The 25,561-nt window shown below is 49.8% G+C and overlaps 1 protein-coding gene across 2 annotated transcripts in view; it reads right to left on the bottom strand.

Annotated features, from left to right (window-relative positions):
* TNIK (TRAF2 and NCK interacting kinase) overlaps positions 1–25,561 on the bottom strand; it is a 166,246-nt gene that overhangs the window by 133,912 nt on the left and 6,773 nt on the right. For both annotated transcript variants that reach the window (XM_059822433.1, XM_059822432.1), the window contains exon 2: positions 1,706–1,771. In XM_059822433.1, the coding sequence (XP_059678416.1) occupies positions 1,706–1,771 (66 nt within the window). The remainder of the gene's footprint in view (positions 1–1,705; positions 1,772–25,561) is intronic.

Genomic DNA, 25,561 nt, shown 5'->3' with positions numbered 1-25,561 from the left:
CTCCAACCAAGTTAAAAACAGTTAAGAAGAGGATTTTTTTCTTGTACAGCAGGAGAAAAAGGGAACACAGAAGCTTTCACCACCCGGAAAGCCTACGCTTGGATGTTTCGGGGTGGTTTTTCCCCGCTTTGAGGTAACGTACAGACGCAGTGAAGGAAACAGACAGCAAGAGGAAACGCGATCAGCAGAGCCGTGCAACCAGCAGCGCCAGCACCAGCTAGCTTATTTCCCTTTTCTGCTCTCCACAAAAACATGACGCTTTCAAAAGGCCGTTAAAGGCGCATAGTTTCCACTGATTGTTAGAAATGTGCACCCGTTAAAATTAGGTCACCCTCTACATTATGTTAGCGGCTGAGAAGAAAAACAGTTCAGAAGGGAGCTCCCATGGCGGGGAGCGCACGGTGGAAAAACAACCAACACCAGAGAGGAAGGGTCCCTGGAATATAACCTTGATAAGAACTGTTTTGGTGTGGAGGGTTTTTTTTCTTTGTTTTTGTTTCTTTTTTTAAACTTATTCCAGTTCAAAAATTCACACATTTGAAACTCCAGAAGTTCCAGTTCACCTTCGGTTCACTTCAATCTCTCTGTCCTCAAACTGATGGGATTAGCCTGCAGCAGTGGGAGGATGGGGAAACCAAAATTCAGAGTATTTCCTGACGGGTGGCTTTTTAAGCACCCTTCTCTTCTCTTCAGCAGGGGCAGCTCGCTGTCTTTTACCGCATGACAGCCAAGAGCTGTGCCTTCCAAGCGACCAAGTAAGAGCACATGAATATATTCTTTTCTATAGTCAAAAGAGAATATGGGCATCACAGGTAAACAGGATCTCTGTGCACACACACACCCCCAAGTACACATATATACAGAACTTATGCCCACGCATACGGAAGTTTTCGGACACTGGGGCCCAGGGGAGCTATTGTCTCCCAGCAGACCCAAAATATTTGACAAATTCCTCATGCAACCGTGCCAAGAAACCTCTCCCCACCAATATATTAAGTGCAGATAAACCCAGACTTTGAAATAATTCAATCCCTCCCCAACCCCACAAGAATCATCCACAAAAAAAACCCCCACCAAGACAACAAATTCTGGTAATCCCCCAAGCTAAGAGCTGTTTGGGACACGTGATGTAATTTAGCAGAGGGGGGACATTTTAAACATTTCTGGAAAGAAGTTCATGGGTTTAAAATTCTGTTCTCCACAGTCCCCTCACTATTCTCATCTGGAGAGCTGCTTCCAGATGTTTACAGAAATTTAAAGCAAGCCTACTGACTGTTGGGTTTCTTCTCCTGCAGCTGGTTTCTGCCGGTGGAAAAGGCGGCAGCCAGCCCGCGTGCGAGCAGAGCACTAGACTGTAGCAAACTCATTTGGCAGCCTATTGCAGCCGTAAACTCAGCTCTTAGAAGAGATCGAGATTTATCTATTAAAGCACAGACTTTTCACTCCCTCCTCATCATATAATCAATAAAAAGCAACTGGGGGGAGAGAAAAAAAAAAGCGATTTATTTTTTAGTGACAGTTTCAGAGCTGATACGAATTGCCTATTATAAAAGGTCTGCGTGCTACATGGTACTTGCACGCAAGACCAAAAAGCCAGAGTTCAGCAAGGCTTCTTGTCAGGCCTGAAACAGGTCAAACCTAGCCAAGATGATGTGCTGGGATACTCCATGTTCAACACATGGCCAAGGCAAATGGGATCACTTACCTTATAGACCTGCCCATAGGTACCATTGCCAACAAGCTCCACCAGTTCAAAGATTCCCGCAGGATCCTAGGAGAAAAGGAAGAAAAAAATATATATATTTAATAAGCAGTACTTACAGATTTCTGCAAAGATAAACATTCAACAAAGACAGATCAACATCTCACTGACAAATGTTTTGAGTGTTTCAAACTTCTCAGGCTGCCCAGGGATTAGCATCAGAGTGACGATGAGCAGAAGCGTGGCACTGCCCAGCCGAGCCCTCCCGGCGCGGGCAGCCGCAGCACTGCTGGCAGCACGGCTCTGCCCAGCGCTGCCCACCTCCAGCACCTGGGCTGGGAGATACCAGGCTGGTGCCCGTGAGCGAACACTGATCCGTTTGACCGTCACCCGCTTGAAATGCGAACGCTCAGCGTATATAATGCAATAGCAATTATTTGCTATTAAAACAGGTTTTCTTACGCATCAGCTTTGGAATAAAACAAGCTAACTGGCGGGATGTCCCTTTTGGGCTCAAAACAGGGTTTTCCAGGTCTATTCCTGAGGTCAGCAGCATTAGGGCTACTTGGCCTAAATGTCATTTTTGGTTTGGTGCATCCTGGCCATTGACCAACTGAGATGAGCAGATCTAAGGCAGCGCTACGTGAGGACGCAATGATTTGGAAGGTGGCACTGAAGCACCAAAACCCGTCCCCAGACCCCGGTGTGTGCCCAGCTAGGGGAAGGGCAGTCGCACGCAAGCGCACACGCGTGCAGAAGCCGGAGCGCATCCGCCGGCACTGTTAAGAGACGATACAAGCTGAGAGGTACGAGGGAGGGTGGGGAAAGACTAAACCAGCACTGCTATTTTCTCCTCTTGGTGGGTTTTCCCCTTCCAGAAAGCTTTATTTAGTCTTTTCCGCTCCTCCTCCTTCTCCCGTACTCATCACTCCGATTTTGGATAGCGCGATGCCCCCGCGGATGCAGAGGCGTCCCAGCACCCCGGGGGTCTACGCACCCCTGGGAGCACCCAGCCCACCCGCCCATGGCATGGGTGACCCCACGGCACCACCCATCCTCCCCGCTGGATTTTGAGTCACTTGAGCTATCGAACAACTTGGCATCCCAGTGAGCAAAGGGCTGCCAGCTGCGATCCGAGAGGATGCAGATGAGTCGATTAACGGCTCTAACAGGCAAAGGAGGATCAGCCAGCAGCACTCCTTGGGAGACAGGAGAGGGACACCCACCACCGCGTTACGGACATAGAGGTTTCATTCATTACAAAGCCCGCATCAGCTCAAGATGACTTCTGGGTCCAAAAGTCAAACACTGGGTCTTTGTAAGCAGCTGAGAAGCGAGATTCAACATATTAATAACCCCGCAAGTCAATTAATCCAACTCTTGACGTGACTGAGGCACCTTTCCACCCAGCCCAGAACGTGCACTGCCGCATACCTGCTGGGGCTCGGCACACCTCCGTGCCAGGGTCACAGCAACCCCTCTGATCACCCCATACATTTAGAAATGCCACATCCCACTTCTGCCTGTTTCCATCGTATGTGCAGCTTCCTTGGGCTGCCACGCGGGACACCCCGGGGAGCCCAAGCTCAGCCTTTGGTGGTACCATCTGCAGCAAAGGGTGGGGAAGCGGCTCTGGAAGAAGGCTTGGAGACCACTGAGGACACATCTGCCCTGATGCAAATATACCCCAACAAATCTTCAACCGGACACTCAGCAATGCAGGTGAAGCTGCGGCACAACAGGTTTCTAGCACCCAGCATCTCGGCCAGGTGCGGGCATCCCATGGCTTTACTGCCTTGGTGCCAGGCAGGGAAATGCCATGAAGGGATGGGAAAGGGAACCGGCGGGGCACTGGATTTCCACAAACTGAGTGAGAAATGAGGGGGCAAGCACAGCAGCAGCTGCTGTTTATTTTTTGAGTTTCTTTCCTAAGGGTTGTTCTCTGCAGTGCTGAAACAACTCTGAAAGAGGCTTTTCCAGTGCTACAAGTACATCTATTTTTGAATATTTGATAGGAGATTAAGAGAGAAGAAAGCTGTGCCTAGGGCAGATGATCAAGAGGTTTGGAGAAACATCCAGGGAAGAAGCTGGCCATTTCTGATAAAGAGAACTGCTCTTCGCAACGGGTTTTCCAACCTCCTTCCACAAATCCTCAAACCAAAAACTACCCCCTCCCGCCATCCCAGGTCGCTTTTCATTCCTCTAGCGTGTGCAAACATCAGGCATGGTGCAGCTCCACCAGGTTTATCCGAGTCCATCCATCACTTGGTTGCAGACCTGCCAGCCCCGTGCCTGCCTCCGCTGCCACCACCCTGCTTTTTGGGGCAGCTCGTACCCTGGGAGGGCTTTCCCCCACTGCTCCCACCACCCACAGCTCCCGCTCCAGCTCTCACCCGCCGAGCAATTTCTCTGCTGCACGTCCCCCCTCCGTCCCGTTTCCTCTCCGCATTTTTCCAGAAGCATCGCCAAGGTAACTGGGCATCTCGCAGCGCAGCGCTGAGTGACACTTTTCCCCTGACTGCTGGCATAAGCCGCCCCATCTCAGCACAGCCATGGCAACACGCCGGGAATGCCGGCGATGGATGCGCCGGGAGCGAGCTCAGTGCAGGGGCTGATCTCTCCTCCCAGCCACGCCGCCCTCCTCGGCCCATGCAGCAGGCAGTCGGAGGGACAACGCTTCTCCCCAACAGCCACTCTTTGTCCCCAGGAGTAATGTGTTGTTAATGGCCTTTCCAAAAAATACACAGCAGAGGATGGGGTGGGCGGAGGGGGGCGAAAAATCCCTCTTTCCACTCCTGGACTGGCTCCTACATGGAGATGGGCTTTGCATCGTTATCGCTGCTGGGGAATAGGCTGTCCCTGGTACCTTGCACCCTGCAAAGCCCCAGCTGAGATGCTTCAGGAGGGTACCAGAGAGCAGCGACAGCAGCTCGGGCAGGCTGGAGCGGGCAGCGAGGGAGGAAAATACGGAGGCACGCTGCACGGTGGCTTTTACGTTAGCTAGGGGAAAAGAAATCCACCCTGCAGAGCCCTGACGGGGACCAATCCAGGCCAAGCAGGGAGTAATCTCAGACCAAATATAGCCTGCACTGCAGATCAGGGCTCACAGCAGCGTGCTGCGTTGCACTTGGCTGGGGGGGGCCTCAAAGCTCACTACAGGCAGCTGCTCCCAGCCTGGCGCCTACCCCCTTCTGCCGATGCCCTCGCCCCCAGCGAAGAGGGATGCGCAGTCGGCGAGGCTGCGACCCTCCTGCTACGGCAGCCTCCTCTTCCCACACCCCAGACTGCCTTCAGAAACCATATATTTTTAATTTTTTTCAACTGAAAACATCTGGACTAAGTAACAAGCCCATAAATAAAAGGGAAAAATTGAGGCGATCTGTTAGTTTAGGAAAAGAAGATGCACTGTTTAAAATGGGGGGGAAAGAACCAGTGTTTAAGACAAACAGAATCGCAGAATCACAGACTGACAGGGGTTGGAAGGGTCCTCTGGAGACCATCTGGTCCAACCCCCCACCAGAGCAGTGTCACCTACAGCAGTTGCACAGGAATGTCTCCAGTCGAGTTCTGAGTATCTCCAGAGAAGGAGACTCCACAACCCCTCTGGGCAGCCTGTGCCAGGGCTCTGCCACCCGCAAAGGAAAAAAGTTCTTCCTTGTGTTTAGATGGAATTTCCCATGACCAAGTTTGTGTCCGTTACCTCTTGTCCTGTCACTGGGCACCACTGAAAAAAGACTGGCCCCATCCTCCTGGCACCCACCCCTTCGGTATTGATAAGCATTGATAAGATCCCCCCTCAGTCTTCTCTTCTCCAGACTAAAAAGACCCAAGTCCCTCAGCCTTTCCTCATAAGGAAGATGTTCCAGTCCCCTAACCATCTTCGTAGCCCTTTGCTGTCCCCTCTCCAGCAGCTCCCTGTCCTTGAACCGGGGACCCCAGAACTGGACGCAGCACTCCAGATGCGCCTCACCAGGGCAGAGTGGAGGGGGAGGTTATCTCCCTCGCCCTGCTCGCCACACTCTTCTCGATGCACCCCAGGGTGCCGTGGGCCTTCTTGGCCCCGAGGGCGCATTGCTGGCTCATGGCCATCCTGTTGTCCCCCAGGACTCCCAGGTCCCTTTCCACAGAGCTGCTCTCCAGCAGGTCAGCCCCTCACCTGTACTGATGCACGGGGTTATTCCTCCCCAGGTGTGGTACCCTACGCTTGCCTTTGTTGAATTTCATGAGGTTCCTCTCTGCCCAACTCTCCAGCCTGTCCAGGTCACGCTGAATGGCAGCGCAGCCTTCCGGTGTGTCCGCCGCTCCTCCCAGTTTTGTGCCATCAGCAAACATGCTGAGGGCACGCTCTATCCTTCATCCAGGTCATCGATGAATATATTGAACAGGACTGGACCCAGCACTGACCCCTGGGGAACACCACTTGTTACAGACCTCCAACTAGACTCTGTGCCACTGATCACAACCCTCTGAGCTCTATCTATCAGCCAGTTTTCAATCCACCCCACTGGTGGGTGGATACCCTCGAATAATTTCCAGCTTTATGTTAGCTTCAGGCAGAAAAAGATTTGCACAGTTGTAGTAGCACCAGGGCTCTGCCGAGAGCCCTCGTACCAAGGCAGCGTCCCTCCCTCCGCCCCTGCCAGCCTGCCTGAACAAAGGAGGGCAGCAGAAAGGCAGGCAGGGGGGCAAGGGCAGAGCCAAAACCCAGCGCCAGCCGGGGCTTCGCTCAGGAGACCCCGACACCCATGCACCGCGGCAAGGCAGTGCTGGTCTCAGCCCACGTTAACCTCGTCCTTGGTCCGTAGGGGCCAGCAGCACCCACCGCCCCGCACCCCGGCTCCAGGAGGAGCGGGCAGGGCAGGGGCAGCCGCACAAGCCCAGGCAGGGGCTGCAGAGCCGCCGGCGGACATTTGCACATCACCCACTACCAGCTATTCCCATTTTAGACCTGCCGTGACACGCAGCTCGACCGTTTCCTGCTAAGGACAGAAAGAGCTTATTTTGAGTGTAAAAAAGTGAGCTTTCTGGGGTGGCACAGGCTCAGCACCTCGCTCCCAGAAGACCCCACCTGTAGGTTCCTCCATACGAAGGTGCCACCGGCCGCGGCACGGCCACTCACCTGCCACGGCACACAAAACCTCGCTGAGGAGGACGAGGTACTCGGAATTTGTGCCACAAGACAGAGCAGCAAAAACTCAGGCATGGGGCTCTTCATAAAGCAAGGAAACACTGAACAAGAGGATCTTTCAGTCGCTCATGGGATGGGAAATGTTTTACATAGTGGTACCCATGGCAAGGGCTGCGCAGACCCGGTGGTCCTCTTGGCCAGGGACTGGCTGGCACCCAAGCTCTCCCATGCCAGGATCTGACCCTGCTTCCACAGCTGCAGCCAGGATGGACTCCAATTCAAGTGGGAAATTGTTATGCTCCTCATCCACCTCCCAGGAAAATCACTGGTACTAAAGTCTCAATGGCTAAAACCAGTTTGAGACACAGAACAAGGCAAGAACATCATCTTTTGCAGCAATACCATAGGAAAAAAAAAAGTCCACTTTATTTTAAATAAACAGTATATTTAAAACTGCTGCATTATCAGAAAAGGGGCTTCTGCACATGGATGATAAAGCAGGATGCATCCAAATTTCAGCAACAAAACAGGCATCTCCTTTGAAGGGCTTATCGGCGTGGAAAACGCAGCAGTGGGGCTCGCAGCAGGAGCACGCTCCTGGTTAAAGCCACTCCGCTCTGCCTAATCCAGACCCTGCAGAGCTAAAGCTGAAAGACGTCCTCGCCTACACCACGATGTCTCAACGAGTCCAACAAAAGAGCCAACGCTTTGCTTGAGGAGGCTATTTAGAGAGTAATAACCATATCAGGGCTGAGCCAGCTCATGGCTGAAGGCTACAGGTATGTATCGGTGTTGGCTATGGTGACCACTGAGCAGATCACCAGTTAGCTGTCCTTAAATACGGCCACGCAGATGTCCACAAACACAAGCAGCATTTATACAGAGTCTGTACGCCAAACTTGCTTGTTTTCCTTGAAGGAGCCTCATTTTTCTCCCTTCTAGCCCACACAAAAGGTACGTAACAGAAAGGGTTACATGAGGAGACAGTGGAGAGATGCTTGCGGGGAACCGAGGGGCACGCCAATTAAACCGCAATTGCTGTGAATGCACAGGAGGGGAAATGAGAGATCAGAGCCTCTATAATCATTGCGCACTTAGTCCCCCAATTCTGAGCAGCTAATGACAACTTCCAGCCAAAAATCATGGAGATAACCAGTCATTAAGCAAATGTTATAACCCTAGAGAAGGAAAACACGCTGCCTAACTGGAAGCAGCACACAGTTATGGGTCAGTAACAGAGGAGCATCCCCAGGCACCAGTTGCTGAAGCAACTCCATGGCACTAGGAGAGTTTTTTTCATCTCCACTAAGAATAAAGCCTGTGCAACTAACATTTCCAAACATCAGGATTTTATGAGCCTCTGCCTTACAGCTCCGTAATAAAACGGCCTCAACAGTAGATCCCATTAAACTGATCAGGCATCCTCAAGAACCAAAGCAGGCTTACAAAGCCATTGACTCACAACCCTCAATACCAGACCAGTGAGCTCTGCCTGTGAGCAGGTGCCTCCGCTTAGACAAATCCTGGCAGCCACAAGGAGAGATTTTGGCACTGGGAAGCACCAAAGGGTCATTCCCCCCAAGCAGTTGGCTCTTGTAAATTAATGGCAACGCTACGGCATGCAGAAAGCTTGTGTGTACAGGACAGCCGTAATCCCACCCGTCATCACACAGCTTGGCACGACAGCAGCGGGCAGCACTCTCAACACAAGTGGTTGTCTTGAGATGTAGTGTACGAACACAACTGCCTGGAGAAAGTCGAGTCTTCTAACCCCACTGAGCTCCAACCAGGAAAGGAAGCTCATTAATTCTGCGTGAGAAAGGGTTTGCAAGGAATGCAGGAGAGACAGAAAAGCCCTTCAGCAATTCAATTCGATACGTAAAATTGTCGTCAGAGTAATGTATTTCTGATTATGCAAAACATCACAACGAGGAACAAGTATAAGGATCAAGCCTTAAGTTGACATACTATATACTCGCCCAGATTTTGTTTCCCCAGGCCAAATGCCCAAGCTGGGCCACACTCTGTGAAGCCATCCTTCATGTTAGCAAAGTCAGAAGCTCTGTAGACAGCCATGCACATCTCCCATGCACCAGGACCCAAGTAACCTCAAGCTCTAAGAAGTCAACTGCTATTCCTTCTGAAGACACATCAACTCAACCATTTTGCCATACTTTTTACACTGCTTTCTACAGTGGGAATTGAAGCACTTGTACGATTTGACGAAACGAGGTCCAGATCACCCTGGGGAAGCTACCCCAAATGGCATGTAGTTCAGAGAAAAATGGAGGTGATTGAAGACTACTTGAAGACACAGCTCTTTTTTAGTAATCAACTAGTCGTCTCCATCTCCAAGGCACTTCTAGTTAACAGCCCTGTGAGTAACAGGAAGACGGATTGCACAAGCCAGGAGAGGATTGCTAATATAGCCGCAGACAACAGCAAGCAAAGCAGGAAGGCAAAGGCCAAGGCAACAAAATATCGATCGAGTTACTGAGAACTTCCAGAAAAAGAGGTTGGGAACATTACCTTTTTGAGCTTCAAACACTGCCTTCCCATCACACAGACATAGCCCTAAGCCTGCCCATTAATTAAAGCAGTGGAAAAAACTCAACAGGCTGCAAAGGTATTATTTTATTTATTTATTTTTTTAGATATTTTGCTTTTGTTATAAGCCAAGTAATGAAGCAGAACCATGCTGGACTACTGGATGCTGTTCAGCCCTCACGAGGATTGCCTAATCTCACATCTTCTCCTCGTAGCTTTGGTACTTTTCCCCTCCTTCGCCCACCCATCCAGAGACTCACAAGACAAGCTATCATCAATGCCATCTACCACTGCACCTCCTGCCTACTCAAGCAATACAAGCTGCTCTACTTGGAAGAGTAATAAGGAATTCACCGAGGGTTTTGTTTTCATTTTGAAGAAGCAGTTTGTCCTCCCTCACCCCCAAACACCCAGCTCCGTATCTTAAGCGAAGATGTTAGTCAAGAAACAACACTCCTATACAGCAAAAGAAAAACTGTTGTTAAGGGTAAGTCATTAACAGGAGAAAAAATTCTCCACTTGACAGCTGAGAGAAGCCTGGTTACAAATCTATTTGAACCATTCCCCTTCAGCATCTCACGAGGAGCTGTTCCTCCAGCCCCTACTGAGAGCCACATCTGTGCTCTGCCCATCTCCTCTTCCTAAATCATAAATCAGGTCTCCCGGGTCTCCAACACTCCTCTCCCTAGCTTCTTGCTGCAGGAAAGCTCCAGCCACCACACGTGCATCATTTCCCTTTCCAAAATGTTAAGACCTGCCAATAGCTGGCAACAGCAAAATTAAGTAAGAACTAATCACCACATTGGGCTTTTCAGTCAATAAAGCTGGATTACTTCTTCAACTATTACCTGTTCAATTTAAGACCTAAGTGTGGATTTGTAGCCACCAGCCAGCTAAGGTATAGCCAACACTACTACCGAAGGAAGAAAAGGAAAAAGTCCCCCATGCACATACACAGTCCAGTCACGCTTGGTCCTGCTGAGGCCAAGCCAATGAAGCTGCAATACACTGACCTATTCCAGATTTCCCGCTCACAGACCAGCACTTGCACACACGAAATTAGAGTTCTTCTGACCTAGTTTCTCCTTCCTACCATGTCAACAGAAAAAGCAGCCATTCTGTACACCCTCCACAAATATGAAACACGGAAGCTCCAAGCCAGTAAGGAACACGTACAGACCTGGAAACAGATTTACCAAATCAAGATGATGCATTTGTACCACTGTAGACAGTGGGTCCCACTGCCCAAAATGCAGTAGTGATACCAGGAGAGGACAACAATGACTACACCGTCACATATAAAGCTAACCTTCCCTCAACACGGCACGCTGGAGCAGCCCAGTCTAAGGAAAATCCATCCACAAGCTACACACTTACACTAATCAAAACAAGAAGGGTCCAAGCCTCCCATTCATTCCTTCAAAAGCCTGACCTAAGCATCGCTAGCCATCTCGTCCTGATGTCACTCAAACAAGACGCAATGAATTTTGACTTGAAGTTAATGAAGATCAACATCTGGCTTCCATGAGTCTCACCATGGTAAGAAGATGCAGACTAAGATATTCAATAACCCTTAAGACAATACAATTCTACTTATTCTTCATTTGAAGTTGGACTCCCTCCAAATCAGACAATCCTCTCTCATTTTTAAAGCTCTACAGCACATCCCACGAATTGTTTGCAGTCGTATGATAAGCCCTCCTTCCAGTTCACAGAAGACTGTTCATCTAGAAGGTTTAGAAGTCAATCAGTCCAGAAGCACCAGCGAAAGCACTACTGCTAAGTGAACCCTGAGGTTTTCAACGCCGTGATAGATGAATGCGGCCCCAGTACAATCAGCCACTTCAACATATGCCTAATTCAAGCACGCAACTTCAACGGGACAATATATAAAAGGCTTGGCTAAGCTCAGTGTCTCTAAAAAGCTACAGTGCCAATTATAAATCATATCTACAGTCCCCAGAAGATCTAAAGTCACTACTAGTATTGTACCACGCTTCTTCGGATGCAGACATCAATTAGAGCACAGCAGCTGGACACTCTCCTCACTGGAAGTCACTTATCTGCAGTTTCAGACCAATAAGATATTATTCCTAAATGTTTAGCTCTCACCCCTCTGAGAAATAAAGAGTTTCACTTCGGCCAGCAAATGTTTGCATCAAGCTGAAATTGCTACCTACTAGTAAATGCTGTCAAAGGTTTATGGGGTCTCAGAGGACTTGGCTTAATTACTTACCAAAGCAGCTGTTTCGGGAGCTACAGCCTCTCAACATACCACTCCTAGAGGCTCACTCTGAAAAGCAAGTTGCTGCCAAGCTCACTCCAAAAGCAGAGAGCCCTCCCTCGCACACAGGCAAAAATTCAGTCTCCAACAGCAGGTCACGTCTGTGGTTTGGTCTGTGGATGTCTGTAGGGGTGACAGCTCAGAAGGCAGTTTGCACCTTTCCAAGCCACTGCAGACTGGACATCCCAGCTTCCGCAGACCTCACAGGAGACTGCTGAGGTCAGCCACCTGGGATGGCCTTTGTCAAGAAAAGACAGCCTCGCTCCTTCCTTGTAGCGAGAGTTGTGGACAGAAGAATGCCTTCCAGATGCATTTAGGACCAAAAAAAAAAAAAAGCTAAGCAGTCTTAAAACCCTTTGCTTTTTAGAAGTAGGATGGTTTTCCATCTCGATGTCTGTTTTTAAGTCATGGTTGAGGACGTGGGCTGAGCTGACCGGGGAAAAGTTGACAGGGATGAAATGGTTGTGTCATCGTGGCACCAACAACCCATAAGCTACAGCCTTCAACAGCAGGGATCTGTGCAACAACCAACACACAGGCCAGGGCATGTATGCATGCACACCAAGGAGCCTCAGAGAGACTTAAAGCCAAGGGAGAGCTGAGAAGGCATCTGGGCCAGAGCTGTGACCATTCGTGTTCACCCAGGAGCAGCAGATGAGCATTACGGCCAAAGATACCGCACCTGGGGTTGGTCTTGTGGAGCTGCTGGGAACCTTCACACCATCTGAACAGAGCAGGAGTTACACATTGGTCTTAAGAGAGACAAGGTGGGTGGAGAGCCTTGCCCATCAGAAATCACTACATCCCAGTTTAAAGCGATTGCCATCGCTTTTTAATATTTTGTTGAAAACAAGGCAGAGTCCCTATATACGTGCCTGGAGAAACATCACCTCTCTACTGGATTCAGTCAAGTTTTTCACACCGGTCCAATTTTCACAGATCATCTGGAGATGGAGTTATCTGCTGGTTTAGTGCTTTTCAAAGAGTTTACGCACTGCCTGTCACTTTTCATCTGCTCCTTACAGTTGGTTCTGCAAGGGCTGGTTAGCAGGAGAGGATCAGCTAACTCTCCAGTAGCAATAGTTTCGAAAAAGGACAATACGGAGAACAAATTACATCGAATTATTGAGCATCCAACTAGTTACAGAACCCTGCAAGATGCAGCCAATAGACTATAAAAAACACAACTATACTCAACAAGCTCCCAAAACTGTGCGTTATAAACACATTTTTTCATAGAATTGTCTTGACGAAGCAGCAAAATTATTTAAAAGAATATCGAATACATGTTAATTTGCCTGTTTCATATCTGGAAATACCTTTCTCACTCAAGAGTTAACGAGTTGTGGGGAAGGGGGAGGGAAGGCTTCTCACCTTTTTCCTACATTTCACAGGCTGCCTCCAGTAACGCCAGGCTCGGCAGGGAGTCTGAAGGTTTGGTCTTGACAGATGCTCACTTAAACTGGGGGGGAAACAAGGTCCCACAGCAGAAAGCAAGTTCCTGCCTGATGCATGCCAAAAAAACGGCCTGAAAGTCAGAGACAATCCACAGTCGCTGAAATGATTCACAGTAATTTTTTGCCAGGTCGTAAAGTATTTCCCATAGCAAGACTTCTGTATTTCTTGGTGGCTTCTTACGTTGTGAAAGGCTCTTGTAAATTCAGGAAGATGCTTTCTATTTCAAATCCCAATGCCCCAAATTACTAAACTCGGGGTGGGAGGCCAGGATTATTTAGTTTAGTTCATTTGATATATGCATTACAATAGCATTTCAGCTAAGGCAAAGCGGAGGGACCTTTCTCACACAGGCATCCCAGGAAGATGCGCTGGCTTTGCTTTGCGAGTCACCGCGATGCCCCGTAAACCCAACCACCACCTTTTGCTTTACGGGATCAGTTGAGCTCCCTGTCAAATTACGGCCCCGTGACACCTCCCTGCCTTGGGAGCTCTCCGCTAGCTCTGGTCCCTGGAGCCAGCCGTGACATTATGTGGCCTTTGCCTAGCAAAACGCTCTTTGCTAGAGCTCCAGGTTTTTTTATTAGCTCACACAAGCAGGCTGGAAACCTTAACACAACACACACACAGCGGCAAAGCAAGCCCTTGCAGGTACCAGCCTGCTGAAGACCAGTACAAAATGGGAAAACAAAGCGGGTGGAGAAGTCCGTAATACTCCGGTTTTCAGCAGAGAAATCCCACCCGGCGGCAGACCAAGCCCTCCTGCAGGCACAGGGTGCCCCAGGAGCCCAGCATCCACCAGCCACCCATCTCATCCCTGCCCACGGTCCTTCCCCGTGCTCAGGCATGGGGTCAGCTCTTCAGGTGCACCTCCTCCAACCCCAGAAAGACAACTGCACATCCTCAAGCAGGATTTGGCCCGCAGTCATAAGCGGTGAGATTAATCATGTAGGTGTAGGGATGTGAAAAGGGAATGGGAAACATTCGTAACTGCTTCTAAATTAATTGCCGTTATTGTTATTTGATTTGCTAAACCCTCCAGGGCTAGATTTTATTTTAGAAAACTATGAACGTATCAGATTAATCAACTTAAAATAAATGGGCTTGATTTATTTATTTCTGCTGTATCTACTCCTCTAAGCTTGGCAAGTCACTGCATTCTTTCCATCCTGTGAAAGAAAAAGAACACGGGTTTTGTTTTATTATTATTTTAAAGGAACCTCTACAAAGCTTTGCAAGTTTAAATCACAGCAAAGGTATGTTGTGACGGAGGACAAGTGCAAGGCTGGAGCTGGTTTCCATGCGCCACAGACACCGGCTCTGCGCTGGGAGCCCACCGGGAGAGTCTCAGCACATAGTCCAAGCAAATCAGATCTATCCCCCAGTATTTTAGACATCCAGAGAGTTGAAAGATACCCTACTACACAGCAAAGCCCAATGAGCAAACACAATGGGGACCATCCCAGTGCGGGACACCCAGTCCCAGCCACACTTCTTGCAGAAAAGCCCTACCAGCGAGGGAGAAGTTTAATCTTCTCTAGACAGATTTCACTGTTCCTGAATCCTCTGGAAGTTGGGTCAGCATCCTTCCCCCCTCCTAATCCCCTGCCCTCAGCTTCAGCAACGCAGCAATGCCTCTGCCAGCAAACTGAAAAGAAAACCTCTCACATGTATTATGCCAAAGAAAATTAATCTTGTGTTCCACAGAATATTAAGTGGATTACATCTACAGCCTCCAAGGAGAAAAATGTTGATTTCCATGTATCTTGTGCCATTATTCACCTCTATTAGTCTTTCTACCAGCCCAGCGTTAGTCATGATAATTTCCTGTTACGCAGTGCAGAGCTCAACGGGCTCAAGAGACCAAGCAATGAGAGGAAGAGTGGGACTGCTCAGTGGCCATGAGGAAGATCAAACCACTGCGGCACTGCTGCTGCACAGGACAGCGTTCAAGGCGAAGAACAAAGGCAGCTTCATTTCTTTTGGAAGACTTCATGGCGGTATCACCCTTGAACATCAATGTCCCCTTGTAAAGGTAACAGAAGAGCACAGATCCTTTAAAAGAAAATTGCTAACGTCACTTGAAACGTGCCATTACACTAGATACAGCAAACATGGTGAGATGGACATCTCTGACCCCTGGGGAATCACAGGGCGGGGGGGGAACCCAATAAAAACTTGAGGTGCCTGACCTCACACCCCGAAGGGAGCCCCGACCCCCGGCCGAAGGGGAGCAACACCTCCCGAGGGTGATCCCCACCGTGCACGGGAGCACCAGCTCCCCACCCATGGGCACTGCAGCCACGACCAGCACCCTTCCTAAACACCCTCACCTGCCTGGGAAGCCCAGCCCTCCGTTCCCCGCACTCCGGGTAACCATTCAAACCATCGCGAAGTGCCTCCAACTGACTTACTAGAGTTTTACACTTTCTTTGCAGAGGTGTTAATGACTCTAAAAAAGCACAAGACTCCGATAAGCAGCTTTAATACCGTTTAAATGCTTACCATTAGGAGAAACAGAGAGCTTGCAAGGGCCAGACTCTCAGAGGGCGGCATATCCATTGAAGCTGCTGCTCATGTGAGAGGAGTGTAAATTACTCAGCACGGAGTAAGCAAGATCAAAGCCACTCCAAAAGGATGCAACCCACTGACAGTGATGCAAACTCAGCCCAAGCTTTTCTGAATATTTCACAAGCAGGCTGATGAGTTTAAAAGGCCAAAAGGAGCGTTTTGATGATGCTGCACAAAGTAAGGAAGGAAAGGAAAGGAAATGTCAGGACATGTGCTTCTTTCTAGACATGATACGCAACCAAGAACTGAGCCCCAGCTTGATGCATGGAGCGACTCATACTTTCCATTTATAGCTCGCTGGTCTGCACAGGGAAGAGGAACGCAACTTCTCAGCTGTAATTCCCAGGCTCCATCCCCTTTTTTATAGTTCCTGGAATAATTTGAATTCTACACAATAAATGTCAGAGCTGATAAGAAAAGCCTTATCAGACGAAGTAACTTACAGCTTCCCACATGGGCAAGACAAAGAGCTGATGGCTACAAAAGCAGATAAGAGCGCTCATAACCAGAAATCAAATCCATGCAACAGGTTCAGCAACAACACACTGTCTCAGAAAGTAAAACAAATAGCACGACAAACTCTGCCTGGCCACCCTAAATCCTCAGAGAGCTGTCTGCGGCACCCGGCATCACCTCACCCCACCTGGCAGACCCGGCTGGCCCATCTCCGTCTCTCCCGGCCAGAGGGGAGGGCAGCTGCAGCGGTTTTATCCTAAGCCACTGCAGTGCGTGCTCGGCCGAGCTCCGGTCCACCTTACAGCCCCGGGCTGCAGCGAGGGAGACAGACTGCTACAAGACCAAGGTGCCCTTGTAATTCTTTCCTCCTCTGAAGACCTGACCTATGGGAAAGGGATATTTCATTACGCTGGGAAACCAGTTCAGCTTCCAGCGTTTCCCCAGACTGCAAGTGCGCTGAAGCCAGGAGGGAGGTTTCAGTCGGGGTGACACCGAGTACCACGTACCACAATTCACGCTGCAAGAAAATTCAGAGTTCTGCAACCGGATCCATCAAGAACCCCAACATTCAGGCGTGAAGTTAACCCTGTTAACTTTAGCGTCTATCCCAGGGCCCAAACAAACTCCAGCGCCACGTCTTGCTGTTGCCAGAGATCCAGATCGTTCGGTGATATTGAAACTTGTGTCAGGCTGCCGGCAGCACGGTCGCACCTTGGCTTCCCCACATCCCTTACTCTAAAAGAGAGAGGCAGGATGCGATCCTCACCACCGAGCCCTTCCAAGAACTCTAACCTGTTGGGTATTTCCTCCCCATCTGATTTCCCTCCTGAAAATTGACACCTGCAGGTTATTTCCCTTCCCTCATGTCCCAAACCTCACTCTGTGTTGGCAAGTATACAAGAAAAGCATTTATTCAAAGGAATTTGCTCATCAGGTCTTGCAGACACCAAAACACACGTTATCTAATCTTAGGAGAACGCAGCTTAACGGCTACGGCACAGGATGAGAGGCCAGAGGGTTTGACTTCTACTCTCAACTCTGCCAGGGCTGCATCGCTTGTAAGCGAATCTGGAGAAGATGCTTGACCCCTCCTCACCTTGATTTCCCCTGCTATGAGACTACCCTAGCATTCCTTTCCTCACAGGGGATCTTATCTACAAACTCCTCATTAGCATCTGAAAAGAGTTACATCTCCGGATGTGTACCTAAAGCCAAGTATGAAAGAGTGGAGAAGCAGCACTGGCCACCGAGCCTGGAGACATATCCTCTTCAGCGCATTCAGGCAAACTGAACTGCCCTGCACTCCACATCTGTGCTTAGAGAGAAATCTTAATTCTTTCCCTCTACGGGGCGGGGGGCTGGGAATCAAAAATTTCTTTCTTTGTGAGAAAGCTCAGAGAAAAGGTTAAATTCTGGGTCTCTATAAATGATGGAAATCATGTGATATTCTTCCAGCGAAGTATCCAGAGACCCCACCACCTCTGGCTAGTCACCTGCAGAGTTACCCCATAGGCAACACGGCCACAGAGCAGAATAACCTTCCCTTTCCCACCCTTGCTCTGGGCACCACTGAGCGGCACAACTGGACTGCGGAGAAGAAAAGCTAGAATTCTGCTCCTGCTGTCCTAGAAAAGCTGGGTGTGGAGATGGGGAGAATCTAGACCCGGCACAGATGCTCCCATGGATAAGACCACGGCCCAAGCTCATGGGACCTCACTTACGGCACGGCTCCTGCTCCGCTTTGCCCTGGCGCTACAGCCTTTGGGGGGGCCCTCCAAGTACTTCTGGTGGGGTGCAGAAAGGGCTGCTTCTGCTCTAAATAGAAGCTTCCAGATGGAAAACAACTGAATATCAACAAGCAAGGTAATATTTCAGCTCTTTTGGGGAGGAAGGAAAGTCACCCCATCCTGACCTGTTCCCATCCTTCCCAGCTGCCTCCGCTAACCTTGTAGGTACATCCCATCAGCCGCACCCACACCAGCTGGGACTGCTCCAGCACAGCAAGACCTTTGCTCCTAGATGGGTCCACAAACCTCCTGCTTCCTCCTGAGTGGCAAAAGACACTGCAGTGAAGAACAGAAGGTACGTCCACTCTGGTCTAGCTACCTGGAACAGAAAGGTCTCAGAGGAGCAGCCGGCCCAAGAACATGATGAAAAAGAGATTAAAAAAAGGCTCAGCTCTTTTTAAAAGAGAAGAGAAAAATGTCCTATTGTTCCATAATTAATGAAAAGCAGAAGAGGTTTTATGGACTCATTGAGAAACAGAGGGTGAGCATTATAAAGCACATTTTGGTATTCCATGATCACAAGGTGAGCTGCTTGCATAATACTGACAAAGAACGTAAATGCTGATATCACAAGGCAGCTATGAAACATGGGTTTTAAATGCTGAATAACAATAACATGGTAATTAAGTCTCATAAGTGATTTCCCCTCCCCGCCCCCCCCCCACCCCCCCCTTAGCTGCAAAGTAGATAGATGCTGCAACCTTCCACTGAGGCATGACTCTCCCTGGCGAGGTCCACACATGACGGATGCCACCACCCCAGCACCAGGGATCCGTCCCACCCCACAGCCTCGCGGCCAGCCACATCGCTTCTTCAGACCTGCCCCAGGGGAGGCTTCAAGATCGCACCGAGGGAGAGGCTGTGAACCTGCGAGGAGCAGGAGAATGAGGGAATAAACCTGAATAACCGCACTTTGCAAGTTAACTGCTAAACCCTGAACAAGCTTCTCAGCCTCCCTCCCCGATGGTTTTTGACACGAGCACGTGCTCTCGTGAATTGCTCCAGTGTGACCAGGACACACCGTCTTCCCTACAAGACACATAATATAGAGCAGCAAAATGTCATGAAAATCAAGGGCAAACGAACACAGAAGACAGTCCCTCCCCCTACCACCACTTCTATTTTTAGGCAGCCAGATTAGCTTGGAGCAGTTTTACTCGTTTCTGATAATGAGCAGGGCTCTTGCATCTTCTCTCGAGGACGTTTCATCCGTGCAGGCACTTTGCTTTACACCAGCAGCACAGAAGAGGTCACGTCAAGCGGTGAAAGCAAAACTGTAACTTATTGTGAAAGGGTCTTGAGAAAGTGACTCCAGCTTTGAACTTAAACCCCATCTCCCTTGTCAACCACACTGCTTTGTTTTTTTGGGGGGTATGGTCTGTCCACCTACAAGGCATCCCTCCCTTTGAACCACGTGATACAGCCTTTGTCTATACAAAAGTGTGATGCTTTTACTCCACCCGCTTCTCAGAGGATGCGAGCCGGTACACCTTGGAAGTCCACGTAAAGGACATTTGGCCCTCCCTCCCAGGCCTGAACGCGTGTAAGACGTGATGGAGAGGCAGCCCAGCCATCCTTCAGCCTGTAGTGCTCTACTCCAACACGGCAACCCCAACTCCACTCATGGCAAAGAAACTACGGTCCTCTCCGGGCACCCCCCGGTCTAAGGGCCAGTCTGGAGATGACCCCAGGAGGAGCTGGCACCTGGGATCCAGCTGCTCAGTGAAAACCAACAGCACTGGTTTGCCCCACCAAGGAGCAAAAACCCTCCTTACTGTGGGTCCCCTCTGGTGCTGAAGCTGACAAGGACGGCAAGAGAGGCACGATGAGAGCTCCCGAGAGCTGCCACAGCAGCAGGACCTCTACGCTAATGGTGGGAACTTGCTAAAGAAGAGGATGAAAGTTATCAAAGGAGCAAGACAAAAGGAAGATGTGTAGAAGATTTGGGTCCCACTGCACTGGCTGTTTCTTTTCAGGAAGGGATGTTCCTCTGTCCCTCAGACAGATCTGTTCCTAAGGTACTACACATCAATTTTCTGCCATGCAACCACTGGTACATTCAATGTCCTTTGGTTGCTTCAGATTGCCTTGACAGCAACACCTGAGTGCACAGCTTTCCTCCTTCAGGTCCACCCCTTCTCACCTCCTCAAACCTCAGCCTTCCTCCACAGCCCTTCATCACCACCCTCCTATCTCCTTGAAGACCACACTGGTGCTGCATAAGGCAGCAGGATCACAGACTAACAGGGGTTGGAAGGGACCTCCGGAGATCGTCTGGCCCAAACCCCCAGAGCAGGTTCACCTACAGCAGATCGCACAGGAACGCGTCCAGGGGAGTTCTGAGTATCTCCAGAGAAGGAGACTCCACAACCTCTCTGGGCAGCCTGTGCCAGTGCTCTGCCACCCGCAAAGGAAAGAGGTCCTCATGTTGAGATGGATCATCATGTTTAGATGTTGAGATGGAACCTCATGTTTAGAGGGTCCAGCAGTCTGGTCTGGACTGCAAACAGGCAAGGTCCAGAGGGCAAGATACACATTGAAGCAGGTGGCAGCGGTGAGGGACGGTGGAGGCAGACAGCTGCTCACCCAGAAAATGAAAGTGTGGCAGAAGCAGCCTGGGGACCTCCAGCCGTTGCGGTGCCTCACTCGTGTAAGAAAGGCGGCAAGGCCTCACGTATTTATCGCCATTTTTTCTTCTGAATTTTCAATAAACTACTTGGAGTCTTCCATTTGCTCTTTGGATTACGGTCTTTTAGGAAGGCCTTTTTTCCATGCTTCCCTACAATTACGGTATCTAGGAAAAAACCACTCCCCTCAAGTTAACTTCTGGTGTCAGGACTTCACAGGATTTCATGACGGCAGACAAAACCATCAGGCTTTTGACAAGTTGGAAACCCTTCCCCAGGAGCAAGGTGCCCCTCTGCCATACCTTCCTCTCGCCCCCCTGCTACGTGAAAGGGCAGAGAAGAGCATGCCTGGGGCACCGACCCCCAGGCTGAGCCCAGGAGCGAGTCCACCTATTGCTTCTTGGGGAGCTCCTGCCCCTGGTCACAAGCGCCTTCGCAGCAGGCCCTCGCTTTCTTCTGTGGATTGTAAAACCTCATGTATTGAGGAAAAACACTAGTTCAACACAAGGAAGCATTTAAGACAGCTGGTAGATGATTAACAAGTGAGTGCTCGAGCCAGTTGCTACAGGAGCACCACAGGCTCCTCATAGCCATAAGAAACCTCTCACCCTGCACCCATTTGGCAGATGTCAGAGGCGAGGAGTTCATGGAGCGATTGTGCCCGGCAAAGCCCTCGCTGCAGGGGACGAACGGCCACAGACTTAGCTCTTCGCCTCCCTCTCCCCCAGCCCCCAGGTTCGTAACTGCAGGTCTCCAGCCCAGGGCTCCCCATCAGTGCCACCCCAGGGACCTTCCCATGGAGGATCTTGTTCCTACCTTCCTGCTTTCCCATCAGCCAGGCTGCCCCCCAAGACCTCTTTCCCCATGCTAAGCCATTGCCAGGCAGCCTTTGCAAAGGTGGCCGTGGCTTTCCATGCTCACCGCACAACTCGGCGCCTACCCACCTCCCTCCCACCCGTGGGCACTTGCCCTCCAGCCAGCTGAGCCATCTGGCAAGAAGGAGAGTTACCAGGGTCCCCTCCCTCGGGCAACATCATGTCAACGCAGAAGGCTGGGGAAGAGAGGTAAAAAGCGTATCGTGTGGCTCTTTTAAACCAGCGCCAAAGAAGAAGCAGCATTTCTGCTCAGGGTCTTTGCCTTTTCATGCTAGAGTCCCCCAGAGCCAACTAAAGGTGCTTCAGTGCTCTTAAGTATCGACTATTTTTAGGCAACAATATCCTGAACACCCTTCTTCATCCTGGCTTTTATATCACACAATGAAGAAGTTACCGGGATTTGGCACTTTCTCCTTAACAGGCCACCATTAACAAGTGACTCATATTATATTGCAGCATGAGTCATCTTGGCAGAGGTCACCATCATAAGCAACAACTACTCTTCAATTATTTCCGTCAAGCTGAATTAAAGGTATATTGTTATGCTAATTTTACATCTGCTCCATCCTATCTTTCCATCCACCGTCTCCGGAGCAACCTGGGGTTCACTTCATGGCCCAGACTGCCTCTAGAAGTGCTTTTCCACCGCGGTGTAGTTACAGGTTGTCACAAAACCTGGGCACGCCAACGGGAGGTCTTCTGGATGGGTTTTCAGCTACGGCATCTAATATCGAAAGCATCTCTCCATCCCTCCTCCCAGTGCTGCTGTGCAGGGACAACAAGCTGCTGTCCCTACCACCTTCCTGCTCCGTTCATACTTCACCATGACGATTTTCCAAGGATATGGGGCTTGCCCAGTGCTCAAACACAAACACCTTCGGTCAGGCACACCACATCATTGCCCCCAAGAGCAGGGACAAAGCCCAACAAACAAAATCACTTTGAACTATGCCAACACATAGCGACACATGAACATTGAAGAAACTATTACAAGCCATCAACAGGGCGGGTAGAAAAGGAGGCATTTTCAGCCATTTTCCATTTTCTCGCCAAGCAGCCCCACATTTCAACGTGACGCCAGCCGCTCCCCTCCGTTCCTGCCCCCTTCACTCGCCGCACACACAACGTACCCATCACAGCTCCCCAACCAGTGAACCAGGAGAAGACAGCATCCCTGCCAGGGCAGGGCACAGTCACCGCAGGGCGCCTGGCTCAGGGAACACGGTTTTGCCTGTTAGAAAACACGGCCGTTACCAGCCCGGTCACCAGTGGAGCGCTCCATGTTTGTATTTATAGCAGCCAAAGACACTCACACTGGCTGTGAGGTTCGCTTTGGACAGCATTTGTAAACCACTCTCACTACTGGAATCCCATTTAGCTATTACAGCCTCTTCAGCCATACTAACACACCGATCCCCACAGAATAGCAAGAGGAAGAGCGGAGTCATCACACTATTTACTGAAGCTAATCAATATGAAGAGGCTGAAGATTTATTGCAGTGAAGACAGCCTGTCTGCATAGCCAGAAAACACATTTAAAGCCCTTTCAATTTTGTTGCCTTGGCCTCTGGTTTTGCTCCAAGAACACAGTTCCCTTGCACACCCATCTTTCCTCCCAAAACGGTGGCATCTGCAGCCATGCGAGAGAAGCCCCCCACAAACACCTACCGTGAGTATTCAGTGGGAGGATACAACACAAAAAACACAAGTTTAAGGGCAGTGCCCAGAATCACAGGCAAAATCACAGAATCACTAAGGTTGGAAAAGACCTGCAAGATCATCAAGTCCAACCATCAACCCAACCCCACCATGCCCACTAAACCATGTCCCACAGTGCCACGTCCACACGCTCCTTGAACACCTCAGGGATGGTGACTCCACCACCTCCCTGGGCAGCCTCTTCCAGTGCTTCACCACTCTCTCAGGAAAGACATTTTTCCTAATATCCAGCCTGAACCTCCCCTGGCACAACTTGAGGCCATTTCCTCTTGTCCTGTCACTTGGGAGAAGAGACCAACACCCACCTCCCCACAACCCCCTTTCAGGCAGTTGTAGAGAGCGAGGAGGTCTCCCCTCAGCCTCCTCCTCTCCAGACTGAACAACCCCAGCTCCCTCAGCCGCTCCTCATCAGACTTGTGCTCCAGACCCCTCACCAGCCCTTTCCTTTCCAGCCAGGTTTCACATGCGAGAAATATGGGAGATGCTGAATTAGCCATAGAAGTGAGTAGCTTGGAAAATGTTAGCCTGTGTTTTGAAGGTCTATGAGCCAGGGACAGGGACACAGGCTGTGCCACTTATCATAGAATGGTTTGGGTTGGAAAGGACCTTTAAAGATCATCTAGTCCAACCCCCGGCTCACAATTTACAGGCACACTAGCCCACCACGCTGTCCTACTCCACTCAAGAAGGAACAGTTATATATAAAAATATATATTAAAAAAGTGTGGATCTATGTATTGTGTATATGCATTATTTTTATATATATACACAGGAACTTTGTAAGTGCCCCACAAAGCACACAGCATATCTGACTTGCTGTGGTTTGGGGGTGACCACCTGCAAAGCTGAGACACCACCTGGGTATCATGACTAGTGAGCCCCAACTGGGGAGATCCCACCAACTGCACCATCAAAGCTCGTTCTCTGGTTTCATCTCCGTTCATGCTTTGGGGAGCAGAAACGCGGTAGGCGATAACCGGCAAGCTTAGTGCTCCTGGAGCACCAACATTAGAAGGACCACCAGCTACTGGGTAAATGCCGTTGTTTTGGTCACTGTATCAGCTATACGGCCCATAGTGTTAAGACACCCAAGAAAGACAGCAGTGAAGTAGGGAGGAGAGCTGTACATTTGCTTTTGCCAGTTTATCTCAAAAACCATACCAAGCTTTTATGCCTGTGTATGAAAGAGAAAGGAAGAGGCAAATATATTCTGATTTACAGCGAGATTTCTATTGTTGCCTGGACATCAAACAGCACCCAATTAGTCCTGCAAGGATCTGACCCACAAATTATGAAAATAAATGCCTCCGAAGCTTTGATCTCTTGTATTTCTATAGCATGCTACAGCAGTTATTAGACACATTTTATTAGATTCAAGCTGTGCGATCTCTTCCCCGGCAAAGGCTCTAGTGCCTCCAATGCCTCCTAAAGTCTCCATCCAGCAGATTAAGGGCACGGTCCCAAACAGTCACTTCTGTCATGCACTAAACACATGACTCAGCTGGCAGTACGCTTTTTCCTGCTGAGTTTCAAAATTAGGAGCAAGGAGAATTTTTAAAAGGGGGGGGGGAAGCGTCAGCCACCTAAATTAAATTTTCAATTCTTTGTTAGCTTATAAAGGAATACACATCCTATGCAACGTCCTTGGCTTCTCAAAAGCGTTGCTTTCGGGAGAGCTAAGCAATTTATTTCATTTTGCACTCTGAAATACCATTGCTGGAAGAATCAAGCAAGAACTGTAACAAAAGGTTTCACGCCCTCTGAAGCTGGAAACCACACGTGCATTCACATGAACGGAACACATCCACCCGCCCTCGCTGCACCGACAGCGCTTAAAACCAAGAGGATGTTAAAAGCACATTGCTACGGCTTTACTCAGAAGAGCAACTCACTGTTCACAGCCCGCTGCACAAACTAAGCAGCTACCGCGCTTGCCAGAGACCGCGGTTGTTTTTAGCCTGCGTGTGTATGTAGGAAGGATGGGACCATGTGAACTGCTCAGGTCTCACTTACTGGCAAGAGGGTGGTGCTTGCACGAAGCCGTTAATATCTAATAAGGTTTCTGCAGCAGAGGAGAGCTGGTTGTCTGCAGCAGTGCAAAGTGCATGCCTTCTGCTGCACTGGGGGTAACTCGGCAGCTGAGCACGGGGCAGTACACGCTGTTTGCTCACCGGGTACGGAAGGAGGAAACGTCGGTTTTCAGCTACGCGAGATGCATCTGGATACCCCAGTGCTGCCCACCTGATCGTAATCATCCAGCATTTACTACCAACACACAACCTTGAACTTCTGGCAAGCACCGCAGAAAATTAACGTGGAAAAGCAACATTCTCGAGCAAAGGGGAGGAAGGTTTCCTGATTTGCCATTACAAAATATAATCAGGCATGCAGAGAGATATAACCGAGTTCC

Source organism: Gavia stellata, chromosome 11 (assembly GCF_030936135.1).
Source record: "Gavia stellata isolate bGavSte3 chromosome 11, bGavSte3.hap2, whole genome shotgun sequence".
NCBI classification, from domain to species: domain Eukaryota; kingdom Metazoa; phylum Chordata; class Aves; order Gaviiformes; family Gaviidae; genus Gavia; species Gavia stellata.
Note: the sequence above shows the minus strand (reverse complement) of the source record. Positions and strands in the feature narration are given on the sequence as shown.